The sequence below is a fragment of the Aspergillus costaricaensis genome (genome assembly GCF_003184835.1).
Source record: "Aspergillus costaricaensis CBS 115574 unplaced genomic scaffold BO79scaffold_21, whole genome shotgun sequence".
Lineage (NCBI taxonomy): Eukaryota > Fungi > Ascomycota > Eurotiomycetes > Eurotiales > Aspergillaceae > Aspergillus > Aspergillus costaricensis.
Window position 1 is genome coordinate 78,606 of NW_020291821.1, and position 12,510 is coordinate 91,115.

The window sequence follows — 12,510 nt, forward strand, 5'->3', positions numbered from 1 at the left end:
ATCCCCCCCCCCAGGACAACACCGCCAGCCTGGGAGAGGCCGGGCTTAGACCCCGACCAGTCACACTCGATAATAAGCTTCACCGGCATAATAGCTAGTCAGTGGGGAGAATCTGTTCTCCCATTCCGAGGCTGAGACCGGAGACCTTCAGGCTCGTCTTAATCAAAGAAAGTCCGATGGGTCCACTCCCCACCCTTCGTCGGGATTGACCTTCTGCTGCATTCCTCCAAATCCCGTCAATGGACAGAGTGGTGCCATTAAGTCTGACCGCCAGCGTCCACCCATAATGTTGGCGGACGGATGGCTGACCCATCCTATCCTGGCACAGCAGGCCAATGCTCTACCACTGATTATGCTAGCACAGATGGAGCTGTTACATGCAATTTCCTTTCCGTGTCTGCACTAACAATCTGTGGCACACCTCTTCCAAAGTTGCCTACTCATCGTCCTTGCAATAGGGGCATCTGACAAGAGTCACAGCGACATCGAATTCTCCTTTAATGACCTGCAGGTATATCACATTTGGAGCCTTGCAGGTTGCGATTGTCAGATCAAGAGGCCACCATGGACTGGTAGAAGCGTCTCTCACGAAAGTACTCGAGTCCAGAACAATCTACTTGACTAGCGTGGTAACCTAAAACTCGCAGCAGGCCAATGAACGCTACAACCCCTCATCTTCATGCGTAACGGATGCATTCCCCACTGCTCGTCTCTGCAGAGCAGTCATACCATGTGCCCTCCTGTAGATTTCCCGTTCACCCGTTGCACGTTGGGACGCATGTGTACGGATCGTTCCGATGTGCGAATGTCGGTCATGCGGCGGTTGCCTACCCACCGAGCCGGAGACCGGCAAAGCCATTGAGGACGTTCCCATGACATGTGGAAGGATGCCTTGACTTGATGCTACGTATGACGACCGCCTGACTCATGGGGTTTGTTGCCTCGCACATGTCGACATGGCATCACAGAGCCAAGTATTTCCAGCTACCCGGTGCCCGGCTACCTGAGGTTCTTGGGTTTCACTGACATTTTGCGAGAGCAAGGCGTGACTAGGAGTTGCTGTGTCGTCTGTTGTGACACTAGTCGGGAACGCAGCTGTCGTGGAATGATCTCACGCCTTCTAAGATTCTCTACTCGCTAGCCTATGCTAATTTAACTGGGACTACATTCCCCGACGAATGATTTAAGTCTACTAACGCTCAACGCTGCCTACTGTTTCGAATGCTGTTGCTTTCCGTGACGGCGACCTGTTCGAAAAGCGCTATACCTAAAGCCGATCGAGGATAATTTCAAATCTCTTCATTCAGGTTTAGATCGGAGACTAACTTCACTTCGGGGAAAGACTGCTTGTAATAATGGCTGTGGTGAAACGACACGACGCAGTTGGGATCCGTGGCCTCATTTAGGCTGCTCCTGGGAAGGATCAAAGTCCCCGAATGCATCGCCGACTCCCTCTCCGCGCAAATACTGCAGCGGGGTCTGGAAGCCCACAAACCCAATATTGGGACTGGATACCTCGTATCCCATTACTTTCTGAGCCTCCGGAGACCAGGACAGTACTTCTTCAGCTGTGTTGGCAAGATAAATGTTTTCCTCCTGTCGATGGAATCCGCGCGTGAAAAACATGCCATGTACTACCCGTCGCTCATTTTGTGTGACGTTCGCGCCCCCTGCATGGTACAGTCCTCCCAGCATCACCCAGCAGTCGGTCACATCCAACTCCGCCGCGACGGCCTCGTCCAGCTTGGGTGCCCGGTCGGAACCCCACAGGTGACTACCGGGGATGGCGATGGTGGCACCATTCTCGACTGTTGTCTTGACCCCGGGGACCATGAAGGCCATCATTACATCCGAGCCCACCCGATAGCCCGTAGTGCTCTGGTCTTCATGATCTACATGAAAGTTCTTGTCGTCACGATGAAGCCGCTGTGCCTTGGCACCAGGCCCTATGTCAAATGTCATCGCGATCGAGCAGATCGCCTCGCTGGTATATGTATGCTTTGTTTCTCCATAGAAGTTGGAAGTTGTCTTATCAACAAACCTCGCTGTCAGAGCACGAATGAGCGGATCGACCAGCCAGTTTTCCCGGGCAGTTTTGCTACGGCCTGCGAGGTTCGCACAGCGGCGTGTTTCAGGTGGAAAGAGGTCACCCTGATATAGTTAGACGTGCAAGGTCCGAAAGGGTCTGTCCACCCACCTTCCAGGGCTTGTCGGCATCAAGGTAAGGCTGCACTTCCTCATTGACCTGCTTTATAGTTGCCGCATCCGTGAAATCCTTGATGATACAGCAGCCATCCTTGATGATGGCTTGGATGATGGCCTCCACGTCGGCCCGGTCGATGCGTTGAATCGGGAGCTGCTCGACAGCCATAACAGCAAGAGAAGTCTTTCGTGGTGATGTAGCACGATGGCAGTCTGCATATCGAGCGGTAGGACGGCTTCTTATCTGTTCTAGTGGCAGCTTGCTTCAAGTATGTGACCCCGAAGCGGAGTATCTCCAGGCTGTTTTGGCAGGTGGAGCCGCAGTTGCCAATCATCCTAAAGCGCTTCTCCGCATCTGGCTGTCTTGTGACGACGAGAATGGCAAATCGATCCCTAGGTATCTCAAGGCGATAACACATCATAGGCAAACCCCGCATGAACAGCCAATCATCATGTTTTAAGTATCAACCATCCTGACTTGTCGAGATAGTCTTGCTCAAGCTTCCTTACAACTCTAGGAGGCTAGATACACCGCATTATGGCATCCAACGGCGCTTGTTTCCACTGACAGGCCAGAAAGGTGAGATGCGACCGAGGCCGGTCCCGTGTTCGATGTGTGTGAGCGCATAACGGACCCACCGCGCTTACTTTGGCTACATCCTTACCCTAGCCTCATCCACGAAACTGCCTAGGAAGAGCTACATGCACGCAGGCGCCCTTTTTTCAACGGTATTACCTTGGGTGGTAGCTTATTTAAGATACATTCACCACATATTAGTGTGGTAGGAAGGCACCCTGCCCCAAATGCCTTGGAGCTGCTGTCACTCACAGACGGTACCCGCTTGCATCCATCTTGGATGAACTGGACAAGCAAGGGGTTCAGTATGGGCACAGCTACATGTTGGGCAACAGGCTGTTCCATATATTCCATCAGGTCCTGGTTTAGAATCCGCGCACCGTCCAACAACAATATAAACCCCAGGGACTGGCATTTCTCACGGCACATACTGGACTCGACTATGTCCCAGGCATCGAGCCGTTGGCATCTTATGACACGGTCCTCCAGGCTGGATATTTAGATTTGCCTTTTCCCATGTATGCCGTGTGTGAAGCAATTGAAACTCAGACCAGGCAGGCCTTCATTAGATGGCTAGAACGATCTGGGGAGAGCACCGGGAACCGTATGTTTACCGTGGCGCTTGAATTTGTCCAGAGGGTATGGCACGTTCGAGACCTCCTTGGAATGCACAACATTTCGTAGACTAGGATCTAGAGAAGACCTGATGAGCTAAGGATGGGGGTTTTGAGTTAGCTCGGAACGAGCACCTGCGAAACCCCTTATCTTGCCAATCGTTTCCGTGCTTTAGCAGCAACCAACTGAGGTCCGAATCCCCGCCTAGCTGATTATTGATAGGTCAGGAGCGAGTCGGATCAACCACTGCTTGCCTCTTATCAGTGCGGAGATCTTAGAACGGGAAGGTGAGAGCGAGTTGACATACCGATAGTTACATACCCTATATGCAACACCTTATTTTAAGATCATTCTATTTCCCTGGCTTTGGCGATCGCTCAATCTTACACCAATTGAATTACTACTCAACTTGCTGTCATGGAATTCCATTTAAAATTTGGCAATGGACCAGAAACCTCCTCAAAATTGTGCAGTGAGAAACCACTGGATCTCACTCCCACACATTCTGTGGACGAAGGTCAGATAGACTCCGACGTGGAAGGATCAGGGACACTGCATCGAACATTAGCTCCACGTCTGATTCACGTATGCACCATCTCACAACCCAAGCTACACAGTATACTGATTACGACAGGTAATCTCTCTGGGTTCCAATGTCGGAAGTGGTTTGTTCATAGCGACGGGGAAGGCTCTAGGCGAGGGAGGCCCAGGAAACATGTTCATAGGCTATTTGATCGTCTGCATCGGAGTCTGGGCCAACTTGCAAACATTGTCCGAGATGACGATTGCGTTTCCCACGTCAGGCAATTACATCGACTACGCCGATCGATGGGTTGACCCAGCATTGGCTTTTGGTGCTGGCGTTGCAGAATGGCTAGGTGAGTGACCGAGCTCAGACATTCCAACGGCCATATGAACTCATCTATTGTTAGGATGGACGACAGTTTTTGCGTCCGAAGGGACCTTCTTCGTGCTTTTAGTCAACTTCTGGGCCGACGGGGCCATTCCTGAAGCAGCTTTGCGTGAGTGTGCCCTCAACGTATACGCACGGTACCTGCTTACAACTGTAGTCACGATATACCTGGTTATCTGTCTGGCGGTCTTCTTGGTGCCGAACAAGTATTTCGGCTGGCTTGAATACTTTGGCTCCTTGGTCAAGGTGCTACTATTCCTCTTTATCACCATAATCTCTCTGGCGATAATCGGCGGTGCCGGTCCGTCAGGATATGTACGAGATGGAAGTACATGGACAGAGCTCCCAGCATTTAAGAATGGTTTCGGAGTGAGTACTCCCATGCAAATCTTGTCCTGATCAGAGCTCAGCCAAGGATGCAGGGCTTTGCCAACGCCGCATTACTCGCTATCTGGGCCACTGGTGACCAGGTCTTCATCGGAGTCATGGGCGGCGAAGCCGAATCTCCTCGCTACTCGATGGCACACGCAGCCAACCTAGTCCCATGGCGAGTAGCGGTCTTCTATCTCGTTTCCGTGGTGCTCGTCTCGATTATTGTTCCCTCAGACGATTCACGCCTCCTAGGCGGATCCAGCGTGACCACGTCCCCCTTTGTGATTGCCGTCGAAGACGCCGGGATCAAGGGTATTCCCAGTCTCATCAACGCGTGTCTAATCATCGGTATCCTGGCCATTGCTCTAGAAGGCATATTCCTTCCGTCTCGCATCCTCCGCACTATGGCACTTCAAAAGCTACTACCTTCGTTCATTGCCAAAGTCGACGATAAGGGTCGTCCAAGATGGGCACTTGCCATTACTGCCATAGTAGGGGTTACAATCACCTACATGAGCTTGAGCGGTGAGCCTCTTCCCCAAAACCCATCCATAACTTCCCAAGCAATACTAACGAAGACAATCATAGCCGGCGGCCTCGAAGTCCTCAACTGGCTCATCGCCATAACCAGCGCCTCCTTCTTCACCAACTGGGCCATCATCGCAATCACCTCGTTCCGCTTCCGCGCCGCCATCAAAGCTCAGAATAGCACCCTCTTAACAAGTCCAGCCTACGCATGGCACTCTCCCCTATGGCCACTAGCCCCAGTCACAGTTCTTATCATATCAACACTACTTCTCGTCTGCATTCTCTACCTGGGAATCAAACCAGTAAGAGACATCCCCCTCTCTACCACACACTATGCTTAACCCCTAACCCCATTACTATTTTATGATAGATCGACGACTCCTTCTCAGCATACAACTTCTTCTCCTACACTATCGGACTCATATTAATTATCGTTGCCACGGTACTGTACAAGATTGTCTTTCGGACCGAGTGGCGCGATCCAAACACTGCTGATTTGAATACGGGAAGGGCGGTGTTGACTGCGGAGGAGATTCGGCGGTTGGATGTGTATTATGGTATGCCACGGTGGAGGCGCGTGGGGGCGTATTTGCGGATGTGGTGATTATGTCTTTGTCTCTGGTGGTTTTTTGAGTGGGGATGTTGGGGTGATGTGTGGTATGCTTGTTTTGATATACGATTAGTGGTTGATCGCATATTCGTATGTTGGGTGTACGTGTCTAGTTTTCTGTTGAATATTCTGGCTTTCTGGGTGGTGGTAGTAGATATATTGGTAATCATATCATCATCTAGCTTGGTGGAGACATATGGTCGTATCTAGTCTAGAATCGCTCCAGTCTAATACCTAGAGAAACTCAAAAGGAAATAAGAAGTCAAGTACTAATCCAAGCGCCTAAGTTCCACCATCCATCCATCCAAATATCGATCCAAGTACCAAAACTAAAAGCACATGGCAAGCAACCCAAACACAAGAACACCATACTCATCACACGTTAAACATACAAAAACCCATAATCCATCCAAAAATCCATGGTATCAAAATCGAATCAAACACTCTCCCCACTCTCCCCCTTCCTCCTCGACTCCCTCCCCTTCTCCGACCAGGGGAAATGAAACACAGGAATAAGAAAGAAACTATTACTATCGTCCGCGATACCCGCAAGTGCAACATACCAGGCCATAAACGCTCCCAGCAGCGCAAACAACCCACCCGCTTTAATGATCTTCGCGTTGGGCACCTCCGGCGCTGTGCGGTGGATATACCCAACTGCTAGGAGAAGGAGGGCGATATCAACGGCTGCGAAGAGGGCGCAGAATACGTAGGTGGATTTGAGCGTGCAGAGCCAGAGGAGGAAAGTGAAGATGAACCAGCCCTGTATGTATTTCATTCCAAATTAGTCTTAGTTGAGGGTATGGGAGTGGGGAGATGGGGGCTGTAGTACCATTAGGAATAACCCGAATGCGTCATAGAACATCGACAAGCTGCCATTATTGGCTGCTTTGTAAGCCCCCTGGATGTCGAATCCGCCGGGGATGAAGACTATGGATAGGGAGATCCAGAAGCCGCCGTAGGAGGAGAGTGCGGTTGCGCCGAAGGTGTTTCCGGCGGCCATTTCCCTGGTTTCGTTGGTTGGTGGTTATGGTTGGGTGGGTGGATAGGTTGGAGGTATGTACGTACCACATGCCCGCGAGAAGCTGGACAAGACCCCCGTATGCGAACGCAGGCCCGACGATGATGTTGGGAGTGGCGATTCCCAGCGTCTGCATGTTGATGCAGCCCAGGAGGAATGTCGTGAGCGCAAACCCGCATAGGCCTAACGGTGCGGGATTGGCCATCTTACGGCGCTTCTGGGGCTTCCATAGACCTGGTTGGAGTTCGCCTGCGAAGGCGGGATAGGTGGTTCCTGCCGTGTTGACGTGGGCGAGGGGCCCGAAGTCGAAGTGGAAGGAGTCATTGGGAGTTGCTGTGGAGGTGTTTGTTCTCACGAGGGTCGGTTCGGTGGTTGGGGGTTTCTCCTGGGAACTGGGGGTGGAAGACATTGATGTTGAGGGGAAGATGGAGAGGTTGTCTGAAGGCATTCTGTCTTCATTGAAATGGTGCAGAATATGAAGATAGGGGTTTATACTGGGGTCTTTGCTATTTAGCTAAATAGGAGATGACTATGGTATCTCCAAGCCAGGGGCCTGCTCGATCGTCTTCCCCAAGCGGGGGATCGACGGGTAGTATCTGGATCGCACATGGCGGCCTGGGGGAATTGAGCTTGATCTTCGATCTAATTGAGTGATGATGCTCGCTGAAGAGATGGGATCTCAAATTTGGGACGAGGTTGATATCATTACTTAGATGCAATGGATGGATGCGCCAGTGGAAATCCGGGGAGGTGCTGGGGCAGTGGAGATTCAGTGCGGAGAAGCTGTCCGTAGGTGGCCAGGATCAGCGTCATAGATGGGAGGGGAGTGCGAATCAGAAAAGTTCTCAGTCACTGTTACGGTCAACCCCGAGGGGGATTAGGCTTTGCTGAATCGATAGTAAATGTAACCATGCACATGACCATCGTACCTTGACGGTGTCCAATGAAATCGCGCGTGGCTGCTGGTAGGACCAAGTCTTTCCGTCGGAGACAAGTGAAGCCGGGGAAGGAACCAAAGAGGAGGAGGATCACGGATGCTGACATTCTTCAACTACCGAGCCTGTAGTGGCCGGGCGTCGCCGGTTAGCGTAACTGCCGCCCCGGGCAGGATCGGGTCTGACCCCAACCGACTCAGCGGAGCGGAGGAACAATGTACCATGCATCGGCAAGGAGGTGACCATGGGAGCACAGCAGCAAAATTGGACTGATTCGTAGATGGGACGATGGAGTGGCCAGAATTGGGAAGTCTATTCTTTATTGCGGCCAATTGATTCCTACGTTTGCAACTGGCCCTTGGTTGAAGGTGCTAGGGTTGCGTACAAAGCATTCATGCCTGAGGCATCGATATCCTCAACAACAATGGTCGCGCAATTCAGTACAGGCCTGATTATGAGACATGAGACTTTCGATCGTAACTACATTCTAGGGTAATCGTTGAATATAATGGAGAATAAGGCTTATAGTTCATTGGCCATTTTCGTCTATTGGAAGGGCCTTTTCCAACTGGTGCTCAGCGTCTAATAAGTACGGTACTAGAATATAGTAAGGTATAAAAATATATATCTACACCATCATCAGAACTAATCAGCCAACGCGACTTTCGACAGTTGGATTTTGGCATACATCAGAAATTAGCTGCTTAGAACAGACTTATTTAACTAGGGCTATAGAAAAAAATATCAAACTTAATAGTCTTATATTACATTGACTGATGAAAAGGTCTATTGGAAGCAAAAACCCATGATGAAGGCTTCCGCAATGAGACATGTCCAAATCTATACAACTTTCGAAAACTGAATCGCGTACAAATGAGTTTCACCTATAAAGAATTTCAACTGGTAAAAAGTCTACTGAATGAATTAGATATATATGAGGAGTTTGCATTATGTTTAATGGTTCGCCTCTGACATGGATTGCCAACAAGTGTCCACGACTACACGGTTCCCCGACGAACGTTGAACCAGGACGAACCACTTGCTGGACCCTCCGACTGCAGGGACTGCACCAATAGACAATTAGCCAGGAACGGGCCGTGCTAATACCGGGGAAAGACTAATCGAACAGCGTACAGAGCCCAGTCTAGACCGTTTTAAGTCCACTTGGTGCCTCAGGCGATGACAACAGGCAGCCAAGAGGCTACTAGGTGGGCTGACTACTGCAACTATGACCTAGCCTGGTCCCTGCCGCAGACGTATCCAAGTATAGAAGGTTTGGGAATATCCGGGGAAGGAACCGGGACGGTCCTGGTGCCCACTCCCGGGGATTTGTTTGTCCCTGGACGGGATCCGCTTGTCAAAGACGGATAGTATGTCGTGGTCTTGGAGCTTTGACGACATGGAAAGTTCCTCGGATGCCTCTTGCGGCTAGCCAGGGGAGAAGAGTCTACCATTCGTGTCTATTTGTGGTGTATTGGTAAGTTTCCGATCCACATCACTAAAGCTGGTTGCACGTGGTTAGGCTCCTTGGTGCATAGATCGCAGGCGGGAATGCGCGCCAATGAGGTTTGACTGACTGAGTCAGGTTAGCCCAGCTTGTGGGAGGCAGGGCTGTCAGTTGGCGTGGACTACCAGGGACAGATGTATGTGAGGTCTCGCGTGGAAAACTGGTCTGACACTGTCTATTACTGCACAGATGCTACTCAACTTGGCTTGGAAGGCGCCAAACTGTGTAAAAAAACCGAATTGTTTCGAGATTGAGTAGAGACTATACTCGTATAGTCACATATGGTCTGATGTGTAAAAGAAGTGTCCTGTCACGGCAGTAGATGGTTGATTCTACCGGTAGCTCATCCGCAATACTCAACTCGACGGAAGAGTGAATCAGAGTCGGCAGCGATGCCGTGTTGAGAGGGAAGAGGGTAGATCCACCCCCCCGGCTTACAATCATACGACATCCAGGGGTAGCCGTGGTTAATCACCACCCCGGATACTGCCCTACAGTGCAGCGTGGTTGACCTGGGGTCATTCTTCCCGGGGCATCGGTATGCCGCCCCGCTTGTCAATCCCGAGATTAAGGATGGCACGTGCCCAACGGCAACGGGGTCCTGCCCGGATGCCGGTCTCATATCGGCTTCGAGACCGGAAAGGGTCAGCGCCAATTAGAACCCGTCAAAAAGTAAAGGCGCACACACCGCTGTCCTCTTTGGGGAAGAGCGCAGGTTTTTGTTTTTCCCCCCGGCAGTCACCCCGCCCCCGCCCCCGGATTGCCAGCCGTCGACTTGCCGGCAGAATTATGAGCAGCATAGAGGGATTGCCAGGACATTGATCGTGACAGGTTCTTCTGTATTCACTATGAGAGACAAAGTCCAATAGATTTGAAGTACCTATTCTGTGTATTTATGATGGTATGTCGTAAGATGCCATTTGAATCGGGGAGAGATCGAAGAGCTGACAAAAGGCTCAGCTACTTCCCCAAGTAGGATTACTACTTGAACCATCTTGATTGGTCCACACCTTGAGAATAGTGGTAGTAGCCCTGAAGTGTAATCAGCCCATTCCAGCAAGGCTGTTGGCCGGTAGGTGAACGGCAGGGCGGAAAAACAGTTCGTCGAGGAGGCGTCAGTCCGGATAGGAAGGCGGAGAGCTGGGGAAGACAGGGAGCACTTACCCGCGGGTAAGAGCAACCCCGGGGATCACCGCGCAGCAATGCAGATTGATATCAGAATCAATTATCGATTTTGATATGCAGGTAATCTTGCTAATTCGGCAAGGCAAATGCAACCTGCCGTCGTTCGGCTGTTCCCACTACGAACTGCGAAAACTGAAACATCGCATCATGCAACCCATCAGATCCGTCGGCATGTGGCAACGGTAACTTTGGGTGTCTGGTACCGTCGCACTGTCCCCACACGGAGTTGTAGCCGATCGATTTGCCGTCGCTCGCCGTTCTATCCAGACTTGCCACGACCAAATTCATCGTGTATATAGACCCTCCAGACCTCGCTGAGTTTTTGTCTCTCATCATTCTACATCTCACTCCTCTCTCAACCTTTACCTTCTACCTTTCTCCTCTTCATACCATACATACACAACACAGACAACATGTCTACCAACCGCCGCTTCGACCCTAACTTCACTCCCTATGTGGTCAACTCCATGGGACCCAAGACCCCCGAGCGTGCTCGTGTGGTCCTTGGCGCCCTGATCAGACACATTCACGACTTCGCTCGTGAGGTTGAGCTTACCTCCGCTGAGTGGATGCTTGGTGTCGAGTTCATCAACTCCATCGGAAAGATCAGCACTCCCATCCGTAACGAGTGCCACCGTATCTGCGATGTTATCGGTCTGGAATCGTAAGTCTACCACACAAAAACAGCGGTCGCAGCAAACTTAAAGCTAACTTTCATCTCCCCACAGCCTTGTCGATGAGATCGCCAACAAGATCATCACTGAGGAGGGTGTCTCCCCCACCTCCAACGTCATTCTCGGTCCCTTCTGGTCTCCCAACGCTCCCTTCCGTGAGCTCGGCGACAGCATCATTCAGGACCCCAACCCCAACGGAAAGGTCACCTTCATGCACGGTGTTCTGAAGGACATGGAGACTGGTGCTCCCATCGTCGGTGCCGTTCTTGACATCTGGCAAGCCTCCGCCAACGGCCAGTACGACTTCCAGGACCCCAACCAGACCGAGAACAACCTTCGCGGCAAGTTCCGCTCCAACGAGAAGGGCGAGTTCTGGTGGTACTGCTACCACCCCACTCCTTACTCTCTCCCCACCGACGGTCCCGCCGGTGTTCTCCTCAACATCATGGACCGCTCTCCCATGCGTCCTGCCCACATTCACTTGATGATCACCCACCCCGACTACGCCACCGTCATCAACCAGATCTACCCCTCCGACGACCCTCACCTCGACATCGACTCCGTCTTCGCCGTCAAGGACGATCTGGTTGTCGACTTCAAGCCCAAGACCGATGACCCCAAGGCCCAGCTCGACCTGGAGTACAACGTCACCATGGCTCTGAAGAAGCACCACCCCAACCCCAACTCCGCTCCCCCGGTCTCCTCTTTCGAGCGGTTCAACAAGGCCAGCAAGACCCAGGAGAAGCTGTAAAAAAACAGAAACACATGCCATGATTTGGTGATACGAAGCATTTGATGTACATAGTTTTGCATTTGTCGAACTTTCAGCGATGACCCTTGGACATACTGTTTGAATACAGATTTTTTTCATACCCTTCACACATGGAACTTCTAGCCTCATCGTAGTTAGTAGACCCACATATGCCTTCGACTGCACTTCGAGAAGATCATAGCACCTGCATAAGCACACTGGGTCCAGTGCGGGGTCCCCAGGCCAAGCCTCCGCAAATCGGATCCTAGTCAATGTCATCGTCCCACGTAGTGGTAGTAAGTAATATCCAGGTTAGGTGCATCCCGTGGACAGAACCCCCGCATTAGTGGTAGCACTCATTACCCACAAAAGTCACATCAGATCCCTTCATAACATCAGATACAAATGTAAGAATGTTGCTTTTTGCACGTCGCACAGTCCATGATTTGTGACGGTGTGGATTATACGTGGCAAATAACGGAAATACGGAAATACTCGTGCCACTACGGAGTACCAATGTCAATCCGTAACACCTCAAGATCAGCCAGACTCTGCCATACGATGCCCGTCGATAGCGGTATGTCATCTGAGCTGGCATTGCAGTTCAACTGGTTGAACCT

The 12,510-nt window shown here is 51.3% G+C and overlaps 4 protein-coding genes across 4 annotated transcripts; 2 read left to right on the forward strand and 2 right to left on the reverse strand.

The window, feature by feature from the left end:
• Positions 1-1,398: 1,398 nt before the first annotated feature.
• Positions 1,399-2,371, reverse strand: BO79DRAFT_288434 (phytanoyl-CoA dioxygenase family protein; the record flags this gene model as incomplete). The annotated part of the gene is made up of 2 exons (XM_025688683.1): positions 1,399-2,151; positions 2,198-2,371. 2 exons carry the CDS (start codon positions 2,369-2,371, stop codon positions 1,399-1,401), a joined length of 927 nt encoding a protein of 308 aa, XP_025538135.1.
• A 1,429-nt stretch (positions 2,372-3,800) lies between these two features.
• On the forward strand, positions 3,801-5,864 carry BO79DRAFT_269075 (proline-specific permease). Its single transcript, XM_025687163.1, has 7 exons — positions 3,801-3,979; positions 4,029-4,272; positions 4,327-4,416; positions 4,465-4,676; positions 4,730-5,204; positions 5,268-5,509; positions 5,578-5,864. The coding sequence occupies exons 1-7, from the start codon at positions 3,812-3,814 to the stop codon at positions 5,809-5,811; spliced, it is 1,665 nt and encodes a 554-aa protein (XP_025538136.1). The 5' UTR covers positions 3,801-3,811; the 3' UTR covers positions 5,812-5,864.
• Positions 5,865-6,253: 389 nt separating this feature from the next.
• On the reverse strand, positions 6,254-7,540 carry BO79DRAFT_288435 (acetate uptake transporter family protein; the record flags this gene model as incomplete). The annotated part of the gene is made up of 3 exons (XM_025688684.1): positions 6,886-7,540; positions 6,650-6,824; positions 6,254-6,580 (listed from the first exon to the last, which is right to left on the reverse strand). The coding sequence occupies exons 1-3, from the start codon at positions 7,284-7,286 to the stop codon at positions 6,254-6,256; spliced, it is 903 nt and encodes a 300-aa protein (XP_025538137.1). The 5' UTR covers positions 7,287-7,540.
• A 3,267-nt stretch (positions 7,541-10,807) lies between these two features.
• BO79DRAFT_197292 (putative catechol dioxygenase) lies at positions 10,808-11,928 on the forward strand. The gene is made up of 2 exons (XM_025681255.1): positions 10,808-11,129; positions 11,194-11,928. Exons 1-2 carry the CDS (start codon positions 10,879-10,881, stop codon positions 11,888-11,890), a joined length of 948 nt encoding a protein of 315 aa, XP_025538138.1. The 5' UTR covers positions 10,808-10,878; the 3' UTR covers positions 11,891-11,928.
• The last annotated feature ends 582 nt before the right edge of the window (positions 11,929-12,510 follow it).